The following is a 21514-nucleotide window of genomic DNA, read 5'->3' as shown; positions in this document are numbered from 1 at the left end:
TTGTTCAAAGAAAATTAAAAGTTTTTGGGACCAACACTTATAATTATTTCCATCTTAAGGCTCAAGCTTTGAGAGATCAGGAAGTGTTTTGTTCAAAGTGGTAGCCATTAGTCAATATTATATGCGAAATCGCTTTCAAATTGTAAGGAAAATGAGTAGATAATGTTGATTAAGAACAAAAAGGAATAAAGACTACAACTTATCAAAAATACTGTGTTGTGGCAAGCCACTGCCTTGAAAGAGATTTCAGCCCGACTGGATGCAAATCGTTAAGATCGGTCGCTCCCCAAGGTTCCACAGCACCTCCAAACACGTGCACTCGTGGCTGGAAGTTTAGATGAAGGTATTTTATGTGTTGGATAATTCACAAAGAATACTAGGAAGAAAGTAATGATTAACTAGATGAATTCTTGGTTAAGAATTGAGTGATTATGATGGCTAATCCATAACCTATTTATAGGCAATTAAGGAGGTTGCATGTATGACAAGTGTCGAGAGACGTTTGACACTTGTCCCATTATATTAGTCCACTTGGCCCCAATATTGACAAGTGTATCTTGTCTTCCATGCATGAAGACATATGGCAGATTTGCATAGTCATTCAACACTTGGCTTTAAGGCTTCATGCAAGAGGCCACTTGGAAATAGATAGGACAAATAAAAAACTCATCGCTATTGGTTGTAAATGGAATTTCAAAAAGAAAATTTTGACTTTGCATTATGAATAATTCCAACAATATTAAGCTCTATAATATAGGGATAGCCACAGAAATTCCATACCTAATCATTTCTTATTCATTTTATAAAGAAGTCATAGTACAAGGTTATGTGAAATGAACCTTATTAATTTGCAGTAATGTAGTACTATTTGATATGGACGTCTAATACTTAAGGCTTCTCATATTATAAAATGGAGGCGAACTTATTATTTAAATATTAACAATTTGCTCTTGACGTTGGTGTCCTTTTTAAATCTTTATTTATTGGAATTAAAAATGTAGAATATTGGGTATAAATTTAGGAGACAGCTCTTTCTTCAAACTACCTTCTTCACTTCTTCCGTAGTTCATGCATAGCTAGCTCTCGTGTTAGTCTCTCTCTCTCTCATTATTTTCTTTTTATTTCTCGTAGTATTTGATAACAATATTCTTAAATCACTTCAAGGATGTTATTATAGAAGTATATGATTAGCTCATCTGAAAAGGTTAATGTGTTAGAAAGAACATATATTTTTATTTATTTAATTAAGTCTCAACATGTCCCCTAGTCTGATATTTTTTTCATGGGTCAAGCACGCGAATTTTTTTTATAATAAGTAGCGGTGAAACTCAAACACTTGACCTTTTTATGCTATGATAATGTTGAATTGTAAGACCATCTTATCTACAAGGTTAAGTTAATAAAAAAATATATTTTTATTTAACTTAATTATGTCTTCAATAACTAGAATAATGAGAACCATGGCGTGCTTGCTAGAATATACATACTAGTCAATAGACAAAAGCTTCAACTGCTTAAAATATGCTAGTATCATTTATTAGTTAATTTATTGTGAAGATACGAAAACGTCAAGCGGCAAATCTTGTAATCAGACAAAAAAAAATGATGCTATCTATTTCTCTTAATTTTAAAACTTAATTATATTCCCCTTAATTTTGCAGGAAGCAGTAGAAAATTATGAAACTAAAGGGGCAAAAAGATCTTCGTTGACATTCTTCCTAGTTGATCAAATAAAGAACAGAATAGAAAGTCTATGTAACTTCTATAAGTACTTAATTGGAAGAAAAAATCTTGTGATTTAACAAGTGCAGAAATAAATTAATCAAAAAGCAATATAAAAGGAAAAAAATGTGGAAACTTAAACTCTCAGAGGGAAACGAACCGTGGGTTACAAGTTTGAACAATCACGTTGGTAGGCAATATTGGGAATTCGATAAAAATGGTGGTACGCTTGAAGAACGATGTCATGTTGAAAATATTCGTCAACATTTTTATGAGAATCGGTTTCATGTCAAACACAGTTCTGATCTCCTATTGAGACTTCAGGTAATCAACAATATAATTTAGTTCGTCAAAAATCCATGCATTTTCATAAGATATATTGCTAATATATTTTCTTCTTTGCACTTATTTTAAGTTTGAAAAAGAGAAGAAAGTTGATATGAAGTTGGGAAAAGTGAAAATAGAGAGTGAAGAAGAAATAAGTGAAGAGGCAGTGAAGACAACATTGAGAAGGGCATTAAGATTCTATTCAACACTTCAGGCTGAGGATGGACATTGGCCTGCTGATTATGGTGGTCCTTTGTTCCTTTTGCCTGGCTTGGTATGACTCTATATATTCTTTTCCTTTTTCATTCCATGAATCCCAAACAAGGATAAAATAAAATCGTTTAGTATAATTATATATATTAATGGTATATAGTACTAATTAATTAGTTTAAGATTTGACAGATATTCGAGAACTATCAAACTTTATCCATTATAATAGTAAAAGTCACGATACTATTTTTTGTTCTACAAAATTTTACTTAGTATAACAATAAAATTACTAAACTTTATCCATTATAATGACAAAATTAATTCCTCAAGATGATTTTAATATTATAGTGGATAAAATGTACTCCTATAACTTTACTATTATAATGGGTAAAGTTCAATTACTTTGATAGGAAAAAAAATTATTCCATGACTTTGTGTTATAGTAGGTATAGTCAAGTTACTTTAATGTGACAAAATATTATTTTTTGCCTTTTTATAATAGGTAAATTTTAATGGTCATACATCAAATTAACTAATATTTTTGAGGATAAATGTTATATTTTCTACACAACCAACAGAGTTTTAAGTTCCTGTCTTATTATAATCCGCACGTCTTTAAGAGTGGTATTTTTAAATTCATAAGAAATAAACTTTTATTTATTACGAATATGGGTAACAACTGGACTGGTCAAGTGTTAATTAATATTAAATTTGCAGGTTATATGTTTATACATAATGGGAGTGGTGAATGCAGTGTTATCAGAAGAGCATCAAAAGGAAATACTTCGTTACTTATATAATCATCAGGTGCTTTTATAATAATATTGTGGGAAACTTTTTCTGTTCCAACTATAATATTAAAATTCTAACTCCGACTCTGATTAAAACGCAGAACGTAGATGGAGGGTGGGGGTTGCATATAGAAGGACATAGCACCATGTTTTGCACTGCTCTCAACTATGTGACTTTAAGACTACTTGGAGAAGATATAAATGATGAAGCTATGGAGAAAGCAAGAAAATGGATTCTTGAACATGGTGGTCTCACCTTTATTCCTTCTTGGGGAAAACTCTGGCTCTCTGTAAGTTAGGGGGTTTATTTTCAGTTTATTTCCTCTTCTTTTTTTTTTTTTTAATTTGGTGTCTTCCTTTTAATTTACTAAATATGAAATTTCGGCATGTGCAAGAATATTTCTAACTTAAGTAGGAATGCTTGTCCAAGGTCGACATTAACATATCAAATATTTATTTTATCTGTTAATTTGTAAGTTATATATATTGAAACAGTTATCTTGATATTTACCCTTGATATTGTATTTTTAAGGAAAAATGACATTGTATAACCGGTTTTAAAATAATAACCGAAAATATATATATATATATATATATATATATATATATATATATATATATATATATTTGTGTGTGTGTGTGTGTTTTGTATGCTATATACAAAAATTATATAAATTTTATATACTTTTTCGGCTACTAAATATAAATAAATTTTTGTGCGCGCTAAAAGTGAAAAAAGCTCTAGTTTTAATACTGGATCTTCAAACATTTACCCTTGATATTTACTTTTTCCGTTGAACACCTCATGTATCGAGAACTTAACAAAATACTCCATTTTTCTTTGGGGACTTTGTTGTACTTGACAGGCACTAGGGGTATACGAATGGAGTGGCAATAATCCATTACCACCAGAACTATGGCTTCTCCCCTACTTTCTTCCTATACATCCAGGTCCTTTATTAATTCATCTTCTCCTAATAATTTAATACGTAATTATTAGTAATTTTTATTTATCATTTTATTTTATAATGCTATATAGGTCGAATGTGGTGTCACTGTCGAATGGTGTATTTAGCAATGTCATACTTGTATGGGACAAGATATGTAGGTCCTATTAATTCCACTATTTTATCACTCAGAAGAGAGCTCTATACATGTCCCTATCACCACATTGATTGGGACTTGGCCAGAAACCAATGCGCTAAGGTCTGTTTCGTTCTCTTTCCTCTCTTTTTTCATCTCTTAGAAGAATTAACATAAATAGCCCCTCACTTAACCGGTTAAATTAAGATGTGTGTAACTGTATGTCTTGTATATATTATATGCATACTGATTAAAAAAAATATACTAAATTATACCGGCTATTTGTATAAAGATCCCTTTTTCTAATTTCTTCCGTTTTAAATTTTTTTCTAAGTCGAGGAAATAACATGGTGAAACTAGTAAATTAAGTTACCATGAATATTTGCTAATTAATCAAAGTGATATATGTATGGTGTTTTCAGGAAGATTTGTACTACCCTCATCCTCTAGTACAAGACATTCTTTGGGAAGGTCTTCACAAATTTGCAGAACCACTTCTCATGCAATGGCCATTCTCCAAGCTAAGAAAAAGGGCACTCAGCATTGTGATGGAACATATTCATTTTGAGGATGAAAATACCAACTATATTTGTATTGGACCTGTCAATAAGGTAGTGTTACTTCTTAACTTAAGTGAATAATATATAATTATATATTTTATTTAGGTTTTTTAATCAGATAAATGCATTTTCTATCTCTAGTGTAAATTTGGAAATATGATCATGATAATAACTTATCGTTAGAATTTCTAAACTATAACATGGTCAATGTTAACATCACCAGATTCCATTGATGAACAAAAGAGATTGAAGAAAACCATAAGGTTTCTGAAGTAGAGAGAGAAGAGAGAGAAGGTCGGTCAGTCTCTAGAACATTCAACTGACTTTGTGTAATATTATTCTACTCCTTAGTCTATATATAATTATACACGTGTATATGATATATAATGTACAACTAAAAAATAGAGCTACAAATAGAGAGCTACAAAATTATTAGGTTGATGTTCTAATGGGGCTGTGTTAGTGGGTTGTGCAGCTTCGGCTTCTATTGTTGGGCCTAATCTGTAGTATTAGTGTTAACACCCCCTCAAGCTGGAGGGTGAGAACACACCAAGCTTGTAAAAAATATCATAGTGAGGTTGGCCAGGCAATGCTTTAGTCATGATGTTAGGTAGCTGTGCAGAACTGGGAACAAAATGCAAGGAAATAAGGCCAGAATTCAAACATTCACGCACATAGTGACAATCAATTTCTATGTGTTTGGTGTATTCATGGAAGACAGGGTTCTTGGCTATATGTAAGGTAGCCTGACCATCACAGTAAGTAGGAATCGGGATGCAAATGTGCAAGCCAAGCTCACCCAGAAGGCGAACCAACTAAGAAACTTCAGCAACAGTCTTCATCAAGGCCTTGTACTTAGCTTCAGCTGAAGACAAGGAGATAGTGGGTTGCTTCTTGCTTTTCCATGAGACAGGGCTGCTACCAAGAGTGATATAGAAGCCAGAAATAGATTTGCGAGAGACAACACAAGCTGTCCGGTCAAAATCAGAATATCCAAGAAGGGAGAAATTAGAACTGTTGGAAAGAAGAATACCCTGGGCTGGATCATTCAGAAGATACCTCAGAATATGTAAAGCATACTGCATATGGGGAACTTGAGGCTTCTAAATAAATTGACTTAAGAATTACACAAAGAAGAAAATATCTGGTCTGGTATGTTGCAAGAAGTTGTGCTTGCCTACCAATCTTCTGTAGGTGCTGGGATCAATAATTGGCTATCCTATGTCCAATACCAACTTGGATAAAGAGTCCAAAGGAGTCAGAACAGGTGTGAAAAGAACATAGTTAACCTCAGCAAGGAGATCAATGGTATACTTGTGTTGAATCATAAGATAACCTTAAGGGTGTTGGGAAACTTCCAAACCCAAAAAATAATAAATTGTACCCAAATCTTTGATCTTGAACTGGAAATTCAAAAAGGGTTTCCAAGATTCAACTCAGAGACATCATCCCCAACTAAGATTATGTCATCTACATAAATAGGTAGGACCATCAGAGAACCATAAGATGACTTGGTGAAGAGAGAATAATCATTGAGGCTGTAAATTTAGCCCAGAGAGCAAAGCTTCAGACAGTTTTGAAAACCACTGTATAGAAGCCTGCCTGAGGCCATAGAGAAACTTCTTGAGCCTACAAACCAATGGTGAAGAGGTGGAGAAAGAAAAGATATCAAGTGTAGACCTTCTCACTTAGGTCACCATAGAAGAAGGCATTGTTCACATCAAGCTGAAAAACAGTCCAACCTCTCTTGACAGCCAAGGTCAACAAATATTTAATAGTGGTCAACTTGACCACAGGAGAAAAAGTTTCAGTGAAGTCAATATCTTTCCTTTGGGCATCACCCCTAATAACCAGCCTTGCTTTATACCTTTCAACAAATCCATCAGCCCTTTGTTTGATCTTATAGACCCACTTAGGAATGGCTTTCTTGTTAGGTGGTAGAGGAATAATGTCCCAGGTCTGATTTGCTTTAAGAGCCCTAAATTCTTGTAGCATAGCCTTCTGCCAAGCAGTATTGATACTACCTGCTGGTAGAACTAGGGTTCATGCATATGAGAATCACTAGGAGAAACCATGAAACGATCATGGGGAGGAGCGGGAAGTAGAGCAAAGTTGCAACCATAGTCATTTAGGTAGGTAGGCTTGGCAACAGTTCTAAGGGACTTCCTGAGGATAGGAGAAGTAGGAGGAGCAGGAGAAGGAACGTAAGAACAAGAAGGGCTAGGAGAAGGCAGATTGGATGGGATAGGACTAAGAGGAGAAGGAGAATATGCTAAAGGAGACACATGAAGGCTGGGAATAGGTACATGAATATATCCAGGAACAAGAGGAGTAGTAGTAATAGGAGATGGGGAATCCACAAATGGTTTCCCAAAAGAGTGAAAGGAAGAAGAAGAAGAAGAAGAAGAAGAAGAAGAAGAAGAAGAAGAAGAAGAAGAAGAAGCAGAAGAAGAAGAAGAAGAAGAAGAAGAAGAAGAAGAAGAAGAAGAAGAAGAAGAAGAAGAAGAAGAAGAAGAAGAAGAAGAAGAAGAAGAAGAAGAAGAAGGCGAAGAGTTGTAAGAAAAACATGCTCATGAAACATCACATCTTTAGAGACAAAAACAGAAAAATTAGAAAGATTTAGTAGTTTGTAACCCCTCTTACCACAGAGGTAATCCAAAAATAGACAAGAGATGGCTCTTGATTGAAATTTGTCCCTACCAACTTTAGGAGATGTGGCAAAGCAAAAACAGCCAAAAGATTTTAAGTGTTCATAGGTGGGTGGATTGCCATGCAATTTTTCACAAGGAGAGAGGTTGATAAGAGAGGTGAAGGCATTCTATTAATAAGGTAAGTAACAATGAGGACACATTCACCCCAAAATTTAAGAGGAAGCTTAGATTGAAACATAAGGGCCCTGGAAACTTTCAAAAGGTGTTTGTCTTTTCTCTCCACAATACCATTCTGTTGTGGAGTGTGAGGATTAGTGGTTTGATAAAGAATACTCTCATCCTAAAGAAAGTAGTAGCCTCACCACTACTACCTAATTCAAAAGCATTATCTGACCTAAAGGTATGAACAGAGGATTGTAAATGAACCTTGATCATGGATGTAAAAGCTTTAAGAACAGAGAGGCATTACTCTTACAAGAGAGGAGATGTGTCCAAGTCACTCTAGTATAATCATCAACTAGAGTGAGGAAATACCTGAATCCATTATAGGTCTTAGTATTATAGGGTCCCCAAATGTCAATGTGAACTAGTTGAAAAGGAGTAGTAGAATGTATCGAACAATCATGAAAGGGTAACTTTTGTTGTCTAGCCATTAGGGAAATTTGGAAAAGAAAAGATTGTTTAGAAGGAACTTTATCAGATAATTAAGAAATAGAATTTATTTTATGAAAAGGCATATGACCTAATCTTTGATGTCAAAATAAGTCCATTTTATTAATGATGGATGTCTGATTACAAGTAGTCAATAGCAGCAGAAGGTTGATTGCAACAAGAAGTAAATGAACTTGATTTATTACAAGGTATTGAACTAGATTGAACCATAAAAGTACTAAATGAAGATAGAAACAGTTCAGCATCTGGATGTAGATAGTATAATCTTCCAAAAACCTTACCAATTACTCGTAGCCTCTTTAGTGAAGGGCCCTGTTAAAGATAATTTATTTTGATAAGTATTGCTATACAATCCAACTGTGTAATAAGTTGATGAATGAAAATTAAATTGAAGTAGAAAGAAGGCACAAGAATAAAATTGAGTAATATTATATCGTGTCTAAGGTATAAAGACCCAGTTGATATAACTTTTACTTTATAACCATTAGGTAAAGTAACAAGGAATGGTTTAGGTAAAAGTGTAAGGTTATGAAGTAAGTGTTTATGTAGAGTCATATGGTTAGTGGCTCCTGAATCCAAAATCTAAGATTGTACACCTAGATGTGAAGATGCACATGTATGAGAAACAGGGGAATCAACAGCATAAGTATTGAACAAACCTATAAAGTGAGCAAATGTCGAGTCTTCTGTGGAGGAAACAACAGGAGGCATTCCAGTAGAGAGTCAAACTTGTTGAAACAGGCTTAGAAAATATTGATATTGCTCCTTGGTGAAACCATGAGCTGATTTATCGGAGGAAGCAACAAAAGAGGAAGGAGTAGAGGCATATAGAATCTCAGTCTAGACACAAGAAACTTATTTCTTGTTCTTAGTAAATTTAAAATCAGCAAAGAATCCATGTAGCCTATAACATTTGTCCACAGTATGTCCAATCTTCTTGCAAGACACAAAATTGACATTCTTTTTGGAGCCTAAGTTGACTCTTTGAGTGAAGTTCCTGTTGTTGTTGTTGAAAGAAGTAGGAGAAACCAGAAAAGATGCAGAATTACTAGAAAAACTAGGAGCATGTGGTGCTTCTCTCTAGCTCTCATATTGTTGTAGGATAGAATAAACTTTACTTATGGGTGGTAAGGGACTCATCATTATGATAGTGCTTTTGACAGTGGAATAGGATTCAATTAGCCTAAGGAACTGAAACAACTGTTGATCTTCTATGAACTTGGGAAGAGCTCTGCATAAACAAATAAGTCCCACATAGGAAGAATTCAACTCATCCCCAAAGTGTTCTAAGTTTAGTGAAGTAATTAGCTATGTTTGAAGAACCCTAGATAGTTGTACTTATCTCTCTCTGAATTTGTAGATATTTTGACCCATTAAACTGCCTAAACCTCTCATTAATATCTTTCTAGACCTCTTTGGCAATTTTAAAACACATTACACTAGTGGCAATTTCTCTAGATACGAAATTTATGATCCAAAACTTGACCATATCATTACATCTTTCCCAATAGAGATAATAAGATGAGTCTGGACTAGGTTGAGATATTTTTCCATCTAGGATCCCTAGTTTTTTCTTGGCAGATAAAGAAGTAAGCATGTTACTTCTCCAAAGAACAAATTCAGAGCCATTAAAAGGTATCGAAACCAATTGGCTACCAGGGCTGTTCAAAGGGTGGACATACAGGGGATGAGAGGGATCTAAGGAGAAAGATACAAAACCTCCAGTGTTGGAGGCCGTGGTATCGTGAATACTACCCATAGTAACAAGCTTAGTCAAACCACACAATTACACATATATAGTCACCGAAGTGGAGTCCAGTTAATGAGAATAATAATGTCTACACATACAATATACAAACCACAGAATATGTCAAGTTGTAGATAGGAAGAATAATCCTGGCCTTCTGAAATAGAGAAGTAAATTCTGAGTAGGCAAAACCCTAGGACGAAGCTTGCATGAAGTAAAAGAAGTAGATAACCCTTGGATTTTAACAACACATGACCAGGAGAGTCGATTCCAGCACAAAATAGAAGAAATCCTCAATTTTCCTTCGAGAAAATCACGCTCCAAACGAAAACCCCAAATCACCAAACCATACAGAAAAGGCGAAAACTCTGGTCAAGAGTAACATCGGAGTGAAGCTTAGGCCGAGATGAAACCGAATCCCTGCTCTGATACCATGTTAACGTCACCAAATTCCATTGATAGAACAAAACAGATTGAAGAAAACCCTAAGGTTTCTAAAGTATAGAGAGAAGAGAGAGAAGGTCAGTCAGTCTCTAGAATATTTAACAGACTTGTGTAATATTCACTACTAGAAATTCGGTAAAAAGCGATCACAAAAAGCGACCAAAGTTGGTCGCTTATAGGTCAAAAAACGACCAAAAAGCGTCCAAACAAGCCTGGTCGCTATATTGCTGGTCCCTTTATCTTAGGAACCAAAGTTGGTCGCTAACTAGCGACCAACTTTGGTCTCTAAGGTAAAAGGACCAAATATTCCGGGTAAAGAAAAAAGCGACCAACTTTGGTCGCTTTAATATTTTAATAATATAATTTTACAGACCAAAGTTGGTCTCTACATATAAATTACGTTTTTTTATTTATTATTAATCAAAATATAACTACCAACTTTGGTCTCTAAACCAAATATTATATTTTAAAATCTGGAAAATAGAGACCAAAGTTGGTTGCTTTTTTATTAATTTTTTTTTAAAATAAGAGACCAAAATTGGTCGTTAATTTCAAGAATTTAATTATTTTTTAAAGATAAGCGAACACAATTGGTCGCTATATTTCCAGATTTTTTTTTAATGGAATAGCGACCAAAGTTGGTCGCTTTTTAAGAAATCTGGGTTAATTAGCGACCAACTTTGGTCGCTATTGCCTAGAAAATAATTTTTTTAATAGAAAAGCGACAACCTTTGGTCGCTTTTCTGGGTATTATTTTGGCAGAAACTGCCTGTTTTGGCAGCTACACCACCTGCCAGCATACCAAATCCCTATTACAAGCAAAAACAACAACAACACCAACAACAACACAACAACAACACAATAACAACACAAAAACAACAACACAAAAACAACATTAAAACGAAAAAAGTTTAAAGTTCAATAGATCTACCACATTAAGCTAACCAAACTAAGTTAACTCTTATTACAAGCCCATTCGAAAACCGATTCTATTTGTTTAGTTCAAAGTGTATAAAAGTCAATGACTATATTATCATCACCGTCTGATGAACTTTCATCACCATGACGGTATCCAGAAGGGTCTACTTATCGAGGACGGGAAGAACGATCACGGGGAGGATGGGAGGAATGAGCACTTGGAGGACGGGAGAAACGAGCACGGGGAAGGCGAGCCTCTGGCGATGACTCACGAGACCGGGGAATCGAAAAACATCCAGAAGCTAGGAGAGATTTGAGCTACTCTTGCATGCCCTGGTACTGAGCTTGCATGCCAATGTATTGAGCATCTCTAAGCTTTTCTCTTTCATTGGCCGCTTCTAGCTCGAATGTGAGCTTTGTCACAGTCTCCCGCATAGCAGAGAGGCTCTCCCCATCAAGTTGCTCTGCTTTCAAGGAAGTTCCTATTCCTTGCATTCCACACTTATAGCGATGGAATTTCTTAGTAGGAAGCCCGTATACCTTCCCTTATTTTGGACCGCCTGCAGCCTCCGTCTACATTCTTTCAGCATCCTCGTCTGAAGGTTGGATTAGCTCGCCTGACTCATTAGGTGGCTAACTGCGTATGAATTCCTCCACTTCAGCTGTGAAGCGACCCTATAAGAAAAATTACATTGAATTAGTATTTCAAAATTTATATAAAAGTAAATCAAAATATTTAATGAAAAGTGAAAACTTACATGTACAGTCGAGGCTCGTCCCTCGACCCACCTTTCTTAATTCGTCTCTTTCTTCTTCTTCACAATATGAGTCTCCTTGAATAGCTCATCTTGGTTCATCGGATGCCCCAACTTCTTTTCCTGAAAACTCATAAATTTTAGTTAATAAATATACTTTGAAAATTAAAATAAATTAAGCAATTACATACCATTTTTCTTTTTATTGTCCCTAGGCTGATCGCACCTCTAGTGTGCAAGGATCCTCCCTTCTCAGATGCGCGAGATTTCATTCCTTTTTCGCTCTTCTCTACGAACTTTGCAGTAAGCCATTGCCTTTGCAAATCCTCCCATAAATTCTGAAGCAACTAGTCAAGCTTCTGGTTCAACTTTCTAGCTTTGGAGAAAGTATGTGACAACCGCTTGCGAGCTTTGAGATGAAAATTTGCAGCTACGTCCGCGCTATAACGGTGTTCCCATACACACTTTCTCTTTATTTCAAAAGTTAAATATTATATGGAAATATCATAAATATAAATAATTATACTGCTTAAAAGAACATTTATACCTTAAATTCATTGAAAATTTACTCCTTCAACGAGAATGGAAATTCACTCCAAGACGTATAAGGGCCATCATAAAGCTTTCTGGTTGCTTTGGTGATTATCCTCGTAGTAATATTGCTCGGGATGAACCTGCAATTTAATAAAAAAATACCTTAATATCTTAGTAAAAACTGTACAAAACAATAAACGTAAAAATAACAAATAACTCTTACCCATCACCCTTAGGGACTATGATGATCCTGCCATATGGATCATAATGCACCTCCTCGTCAGTATCAACATCACCATCCGAAACATGTATATCAGAGGCATGTGTGGAAGGTGTAGGAGGGTCAGAGCTAGTATCTCGCAGGCAAAGTCCTGAAATAGATGGAGTCCCTAATGAAGATGGATGCGATCCCCGTGACTGCGACATAGCTGGATGGACCGCAAGTGGCTGTGATACTAATTGCTGTGACCCGAGTGGCTATGACACTGGTGGCTGTGATCCTTGTGGATGTGACATGGATCGATGCGATCCATGTGATGTTGATGGGTGTGATCCACGTGGTCGTGAGGCAGGTGGACTGTATGTCGGACGTATAGTCCTATGGCCCTGTGACGAAAGACCTGCTATCTGCACGAAGGTGTAGGGCACGTGATGTTGTGGCAGCTCAAAATAGCCCTGGGGTAGAGGCAAAGACATAGGCATAGGCACATCTGAAGAGAGTGGTAAAGATTGAGTATTATTTTCTACCCTCCTCTTTGGTTTCCTAGCCTTTTCTCCAACCCGAGAACCACTAGGGTCATTGTTACCTCGACCCTTGCCTGTCATCTGCATAATATAATACATATTTAGATTGAAACATATAAAGAAACTAGCTATAAACGAAAGTTATTAAAGAAACCAATTTTTTAAAGCTCATCGACGTATTGTTCCTCGTCAGAGAATTCTTCTTCCTCACTAGTTTAAGCTTCATCAGTTGATTCTTCTTCTTCATTTTCTATAATTCTTACTTCATTTATATCAACTTCTTCCAATATGTGTTTAGGATGTTCCAAATCATTTTCTAAAAGTTTGTCCACTATTTGGTGAACACTGGAGATATCATTTTGATATGCAACATCTAACACATTCTCGACTTCCACCCTACCTACAGGCTTAGTTTTGATTACAACCCACCAATAGGACTTATTCCGCCGCAATGGATAAGGAGCATAATACACTTACCTAACATTATGGGCAATTATGAAAGGATCATAGCGATCATACTCCCTCGTATGATTAACTTCTTATGTTGTATTGATTGTGTACTCTTGTACCTCTTGTTGGATTTGGGTCAAACCACTTGCATCTAAAGAGTATCAATTTCTTAAATGGCCAACCTGTATATTCTAGTTCTATTATTTCTTTGAGCACACCATAATAATAAATATCTCCAACTTGGTTGCCATTACCACCTTGAACCTACACCCCATTGTTGTTGCTATTTTTATTTTTAGAGCAATCCTCTGTATGAAACTTATAACCATTCATAACATACTTAGACATTGTTATGACCTGAAGCCCAGGTCCCCAAGATATATCTTTCAAAAATTGATTTACACCATTATTTGGATCATTTACCTACATATTATTAAAAGAAATTCATAAGTTAGCATAACTTCCAAATATTGTTTACCTACATAGTGTTAGAATATTTTAAGGATAAACTTACAAATTGTTTGAACCACGTATCAAATGTCGTATATACAGCATCATGGCCAAATTGACCCACGAAGTGAATGTGACACATCAAATATTTTTAGTAGTTGCATTGAGATGTAATCACAGTAAATTTTATATTTTGATAACTACTAAATCAATACTTACTTGAGAAATGGTACAACTTCGGGACAATTTAGCAACACATGAAGTGTAGCTGACTTGTACTCCATATCACTCAAACTTCTCTTTCTAACATCCTTAGAACATCGGCCTGGTTGATTGAATATGGACATAGGCAGATATAATGGATCATTCACACATTCGACCGTGTGACTATTGGGCCTATTCCTAGCACATGGCACATTACTCCCAAAATAATAAGAACAAAAATGAGCAGTTTCCTTTGCAAGATAAGCTTCGCATATATATCCTTCAATCATATTCCTCTGCTTAACAAATTGTATGTATTTGCCAATTGTCCTACATAATTTCAGGTTAGCCAAGAACATTCAAATAAAACAGAAAATTACAGCAAACTTATAATATTACCTCTCAAAGGGATACATCCATTTGCATTGAACAGGCCCTCCAAGTCGTGCCTCGTGTACAAGATGGATTGAAAGATGTTCCATCACATCAAAAAACCCACATGGAAATATCTTTTCCATCTTACTAGAAGTTACACGAATGTTCTGATCCATCCGGAGTAGGTTTTCTTCCCTTAATGTGGAAGAATACAAGTCTTTGAAAAACAAACTAATCTCTGCGATGGGTTTCCAGATTCTTTCAGGCAAACCACAAAATGCAATAGGCACTAAGGTCTCCATGAAAACATGACAGTCATGACTTTTCAAATGGCTCAACTTTCCTACCTCCATATCAACTTTTTTCCAAGATTCGACACATAACCCTCAGGCATCTTCAATTTTGTTACCCAATCACAAATTTGCCGTCTTTCCTCCAAAGTGAATGTGTAACTTGCTTTGGGCTTGAATATATTACTATTGTTTGTTGTCTGCAAGTATAATTCAGGCCGCCTGCAATATTCTTGTAAGTCCATTCTAGCCTTCGGGTTATCCTTTGTCTTACTTTTAACATCCATCACTGTGTTGAACAAATTGTCAAAATAATTCTTCTCAATATGCATGACATCAAGGTTGTGATAGAGAAGATTATCCTTCCAATAAGGCAACTCCCAAAATATACTCTGTTTCGTCCAATTATAAGTAATACCGTATCCAGGGAATCTATAAGGTGGAGCTTCAGTAACTATACTGAAGTTCTGGACCCTCTCCCAAATTTCCTCACCTGAAAGTATCGGAGATAGAGAATCATATTCCATTTTATTCTTTTTGAATGCATTTTTCATCCTTCTAAACTCATGATCAGGGGGCAAGAATTGATGATGACAATCAAACCATGATTGCTTTCGGCCATGTTTCAAAGTGAACGTTTTACTATTTTCCATGCAGTAAGGACAAGCTAGCTTCCCAGCAGTCATCCACCTAGATAACATTCCATGCATAGGGAAATCGTTAATTGTCCACATTAAACTAGACGCAAATTGAAATTCTGCTTGGTTAATATGTCATATATTTCAACACCATCGTACCACAATTGTTTCAGCTCATCAATCAAAGGTTGCAAATATACATCTATCAAACTTTTCAGATTACGTGGACCGGGGATAATACAATTTAAGAATATATATGGACTAGTCATGGACAACTCGGGTGGTAGATTATAAGGTGTAAGAAAGACAGGCCAATATGAATACGGTGTCGCTGATACAGAAAAAGGCGTGAAGCCATCCGCACACAGACCTAACTGAATGTTCCTTGGTTCACTAGCAAAATCTGGATATGTCCTATCAAAGTGCTTCCAAGCTTCTCCATCTGAAGGATGACACACAACACCAGGTGGTCTTCTATTTTCAAAGTGCCATCTCATATGAGGAGCAGAACTCATCTACGCATATAACTTCTTTAACCTAGGTATAAGAGGTAAATAATGGATCGCCTTGATAGCAACCATATTCCCACTGGAAAGCCTCTTGAAACGAGGCTTTTCACAAAATTTACAACTGCTTAAATTTGTATCATCTTTATAATATAACATGCAACCATCTTCACAACAATCAATTCTCATTGACGAAAGTCCTAACTTAGAAACTAGTTTCTTTGCCTTATAGAAATCAGCAGGTAATTTGTTATTAGATTCAACTAGTTCACTCATAAGGTCAATGAAAGTGTCCATGGCTGCTTGAGAAATATTCCAATCAGATTTGATACTTAGTAATCTAACTGCAACAGACAACTCAGAGTGCGGACTTCCATTACGTAATGGACTACTAGCTACCTCTAACTGTTCATAAAAACGTTTTGCGTCATCATTAGGAGTTTGTTCAACATTTTCATTGGGCTCACCCCCTAAGTGCATCCCAAAAGCATCCGCAACCATATCATGAATTCTAGAATCACAATTTGTATTCTCCACCGACCTACTACTTTCACCCACAACCATGTTATGAAATATCCCATGGTTACCATCGATCTCTCCATGATTAGTCCACACAAAGTAATTTGCTATAAACCCCTTCATATAAAGATGATGCTTAACTTCCGCCGGTTTTTCAAACTTCATACAGTCGCACCTAACACAAGGGCACCTAATTACTCCTTCACTTAGGTATGGTGGAAGTGACATTGCATGTCTAATAAAGTCATCCACCCCTTCTACAAAATCCTCCCGCAATCCCTGCCGATTAGGATAATTGCTATTATACCTCCAAGTACGATGTTCCATCTATACAAATAAAACAAAAACAAATTAATTTAGTTAAATCATATCCTAATATTTTTTTAGTTAACTAAAAGTCCAATTCATATCCTAAAAGTCCAATATGACCTTAAGTTCATAATTTATACATTAATAAACTCCTCCCTTTAATTCTTTTTCTTTCTTCATTGGATTAGAATCTATAGCAGCCCTCGATGTTTTTTTATTTTATAAATGTATAATGTATAGTTTAAAGTATGAATTTAGTCAAATTAATTTTAGTCCTATATATTTCATTGTTATCTCAAATAAAGAACAATATTAAGACAGAAAATCCAACATATATGAATTATATTTCACAATTGAACTCAATATAAATTAATACAAGAACTAAAAGTTCATAATTTCTACCTTAAGTTCATAAATCTAATGTAATTCAAACCAAAACCTTAATACTAAATAGACAAATATTCTTATTTAGGTATTGCTAATGTTATCTCCAAATTAGTAGGTAAAACTAAATATTTTAGCTACTAATAATTATCATAGATTTAATTTAGCTAAGAACAATTAATTTTTACAAATCAAACTAGGAGGAATTAAACAAAATCAATGTATTTTGGAAAAAAACAAAGGAAGGAGAGGAAACCTACCTGGAAACTGGAGGGTCGCCGTTGATGGAGCTGTTGCCGTCGGTGGCGTTGCTGCTGCTCGGAGACAGAGAGGGGAGGTTTGAGTGTGAGAGAGAAAAGAGAGAGTTTGGGAATTTTTTTTGAAGAAAATAAGAGAATGGGAGGGGAAACCCGATTTTGACTCTGGAATTAGAAATAGCGACCAACTTTGGTCGCTTTTTTGGTAGCTAATTAAATTTTGACTGTTTGACAAAAATAGCGACCAAAGTTGGTCGCTATTTTATGACCGTTTGACCAAAATAGCGACCAAACCAAAGTTGGTCGCTATTTCTACAAAAAAATGAATTTACTTTTTTTTTCTATTTTGATTTTTTTAAATATATATTCGATATTAAATATTGAATATTAAAATTTAGGATTTTAATTCAATTTAAAATTATGTACATATGTAGTATATATAGTATAGTATATATATATATATATATATATATATATATATATATATATATATATATATATATATATATATATATAGAGAGAGAGAGAGAGAGAGAGAGAGAGTATTGATTAAAAATAAAACGTCTCGACTTATATCAATTAATATGTTATAATTGATTCATCGACTTATTGTAACAGAGTTAATGAATTACATTCATTCATCACTAGGTTATAAGTCGATAAATCAATTATAACAGATTAATTGATATAAGTCGAGATATTTTATTTTTAATATATATACATGCATCTAAGTAGGTTATAAGTCGATGAATCAATTTACAAGTGTATCAATACCTAAAAGAACCCGACCCTGTGTTCCAAGTGCTTCATGTTGTTATATATATATATATACACACACACACATACACAGACACTTCACTGTAATACTATAACGTATATATAACTTGTTATAGTATATGTTAGTGTGTGTATATATATAACACACACACTTCGTGCTACTTTAACTACATATATAGCATGTTATAGTACATGATATTGTATTCATTATTTGTATTGTAACAGAGTTAATGAATTACATTCATTCATCACTAGGTTATAAGTCGATGAATCAATTATAACATATTAATTGATATAAGTCGAGACGTTTTGTTTTTAATATATATACATGCATCTGAGTAGGTTATAAGTCGATGAATCAATTTACAAGTGTATCAATACTTAAAAGAACCCGGTCCCTGTGTTCCGAGCGCTTCATGTTCTTATATATATATATATATATATATATATATATATATATATATATATATATATATATATATAATAAAATAAAACAAATTCGAAAATATTTTCCTTCTTCTTTAAAAATTGAAATATCAATTTTAAGGTGACGAGAATTTAAAGAAAGATTATAGTACTCTTTTTTGTTTTCACTACTGAAAATTTCTTTTGTCTTTTTGTCTTCTTGAGCCGAGGGTCTTTCGGAAACAACCTCTCTATTCCTTCGGGGTAGGGGTAAGGTCTGCATACACACTACCCTCCCCAGACCCCACTAGTGGAATTTCACTGGGTCGTTGTTGTTATTGTTGTAGTTCTGAAAATTGAAGCATAATTACAGGCAGAGCTGAATGTTAGCTTACTTTAGGGGTGTTTGGTTTTGAAGACAAGTTATGCTTGAATTAGTTATACTGGAATTAATTATGATGAGATTAGTTATCCTGGTATTATTTTTTATTGGTTGTTTGATATATTGTATTAATCCTGAGAATGTCAAATCCTACTTTATTAGGTATAAGTTATCCCCGTACTATTTATAACTTATTCCAACCAAACAAAAGATATGGTCCCACTGTGTTCAACTTAACTCAATATCTTTTAGATGCTAAACCAATTAAAATTTAGATCCCCCTCTAATTATAGGGATATAATGGGAGTCAACTGTGGGATGTTAGTTTTGGCGTACAAGCGATACTATCTACAAACCTTCCTGAAGAATACAGTTTGATGCTTAAGAATGCACATCACTTCATTAAAGCCTCACAGGTTAGTTCATACTTGTCTTGTTCTTTCTCTAAATTTCTCTTTTCTCTTTTCTTGTAAATCCTGCATTTTATTATTAATATTAAGGTTAGAGAAGACAGTAGTGGAGACCTTACGAAATGGTATAGGCAGAGTTGTAGAGGTGGATGGCCCTTCTCCACTGTCGACAATGGTTGGATTGTATCAGATTGCACTGCTGAAGCCCTTAAGGTATTGTTCTTAATTTTAATCAGTTATTTTTGGCTTTTGGCTAATTTATTGCATGTCTGTAGTACGTTAGCATTGTCCTATTTTTAATTATTTCGGTTTTACTACAGACAGCAGTTTTGCTATCTCAGATGCCATCTGGCATTGTTGGAGAAGCAATAGCACCTCACAAGCTATGGGATGCTGTTGATTTGCTTCTTTCTCTTCAGGTTTAGTTTAATTATAAATTAATTTATTTCTCCGCACTTTTGTCATTTTAATTTGCTTTTTAAGATGAATAAAAACTAAACTTTACTTCTTATTCTTAATCAACACTCTAATTAAATCTTGTCAAATGGGATCGTGTATACCTGTATATCTTTCATTTCGAAAAGAAAAAAAACATAATAATTTCAAATAAATATAGAACTCGGCAAAGATTGATTTGGAGAATTAACTTGAATATAGTTATATGGTTTAATTCAAGCAGCGGAAATATCTTTTTTCCATTTTTTATATATTATTTTCAGAATAGCAATGGCGGGTTTGCTTCGTATGAGCTAACAAGATCTTATGCATGGCTTGAGGTAAGATATTATTTAAGGGTTAAATCGTGCAAATAATTTCCTTTAAGTATCATTATATTTCAAAATACGTCACTTTAGGATGAAAAGAAAGGAGTATAAAATTAATGAAAATATTAATGTGCGTATGAATTTATAAGGTATGGCTCGTGGGGAGTGTGCTACACATATGGAACATGGTTTGGGATAAGTGGGCTAATTGCTGGTGGCAAGACTTACGAAAGCTGCCAAAGCATCAGAAAGGCTTGTCATTTTCTATTATCTAAACAACTTCAACCTTCTGGTGGTTGGGGTGAAAGCTATCTCTCATCTCAGCACAAGGTAATAATTAAGCATTATGTCTTCAATTATAGCCTCCGCTGAATTAAGCACATAGACCGTAACTACGTTGTTTGAACTCTCCAAAAATATTATTGTACCCGTATCAAAATTCTCTAAAAATACACTTACTATATTTTTAAAGAGTCCGAGCAACATAGCCTCTATACACATATACCATATCATAATTTCTTTATTATAATTATTTTTTAATTGCATATTAACCCTCGATTACATTAATTCAATGTTTCAGATGCTTTTACTAATTTCTTAAATCTTACATTTACGGAATGACCAGGTTTATACGAACATTGATGGGAACAAATCACACATTGTAAACACCGCATGGGCCATGTTGGCTCTTATTGAAGCTGGCCAGGTATTTTAAACCGCACTAATTCTTTTACTAACGAATCAATACAAAGTTAATTTAGCAAAAATGCCCTATTACGTACTGTGTAAATCTGAATACTTTCATTAAACGATTTTTATTTTTTCATAAAATGCAGCTAATACATGTACTTTAAATTTTTTTGAATTGCCTCAAATGTTTGAAAGACGAAATTGTATTTGGAATATGTGAAATTGACACATGAAAGTTTATTAGGGGAAAAGAGATCCTACTCCACTCCAACAAGCTGCTAAAGTGCTGATAAATTCTCAAATGGAAAATGGAGATTTTCCACAACAGGTTTTTTTTTTTTTTTTTTTTTTTTTTTAACTTGTATAGTATATCATTTGTTATTCCATATTTAAATATTCAAGAATGTATTTTAAACTTTTTTTCAGGAAATAATAGGAGTATTCAACAAGAACTGTATGATAAGCTACTCAGCCTACAGAAACATTTTCCCCATATGGGCACTTGGAGCTTATCTCAATCAAGTACTACTATCCCCTAAAGAGCAC

At 34.5% G+C, this 21514-nt stretch overlaps 1 protein-coding gene across 1 annotated transcript; it reads left to right on the top strand.

Moving 5' to 3' along the window:
- The first annotated feature begins 1043 nt into the window (after nucleotides 1–1043).
- LOC107791205 (cycloartenol synthase-like) lies at nucleotides 1044–21297 on the top strand. The gene is made up of 15 exons (XM_075225493.1): nucleotides 1044–1087; nucleotides 1662–2046; nucleotides 2138–2323; nucleotides 2977–3066; nucleotides 3152–3340; nucleotides 3917–4001; nucleotides 4090–4256; nucleotides 4556–4744; nucleotides 19398–19520; nucleotides 19605–19727; nucleotides 19835–19933; nucleotides 20234–20290; nucleotides 20428–20608; nucleotides 20904–20984; nucleotides 21213–21297. Exons 2-13 carry the CDS (start codon nucleotides 1849–1851, stop codon nucleotides 20551–20553), a joined length of 1632 nt encoding a protein of 543 aa, XP_075081594.1. The 5' UTR covers nucleotides 1044–1087; nucleotides 1662–1848; the 3' UTR covers nucleotides 20554–20608; nucleotides 20904–20984; nucleotides 21213–21297.
- The last annotated feature ends 217 nt before the right edge of the window (nucleotides 21298–21514 follow it).

The sequence above is a fragment of the Nicotiana tabacum genome, chromosome 11, assembly GCF_000715075.1.
Source record: "Nicotiana tabacum cultivar K326 chromosome 11, ASM71507v2, whole genome shotgun sequence".
Taxonomy (NCBI): domain Eukaryota; kingdom Viridiplantae; phylum Streptophyta; class Magnoliopsida; order Solanales; family Solanaceae; genus Nicotiana; species Nicotiana tabacum.
This window is presented reverse-complemented; position numbering and strand designations above follow the sequence as displayed.

Excerpts from the sequence above, each read along its gene's own strand:
- LOC107791205 (XM_075225493.1), top strand. The coding sequence starts at position 1,849 with ATGTGGAAACTTAAACTCTCAGAGGGAAACGAACCGTGGGTTACAAGT. Across the intron at positions 2,047-2,137 it reads ATCTCCTATTGAGACTTCAG|TTTGAAAAAGAGAAGAAAGT; the intron begins GTAATCAACAAT and ends ACTTATTTTAAG. Across the intron at positions 20,291-20,427 it reads GATCTTATGCATGGCTTGAG|GTATGGCTCGTGGGGAGTGT; the intron begins GTAAGATATTAT and ends TGAATTTATAAG.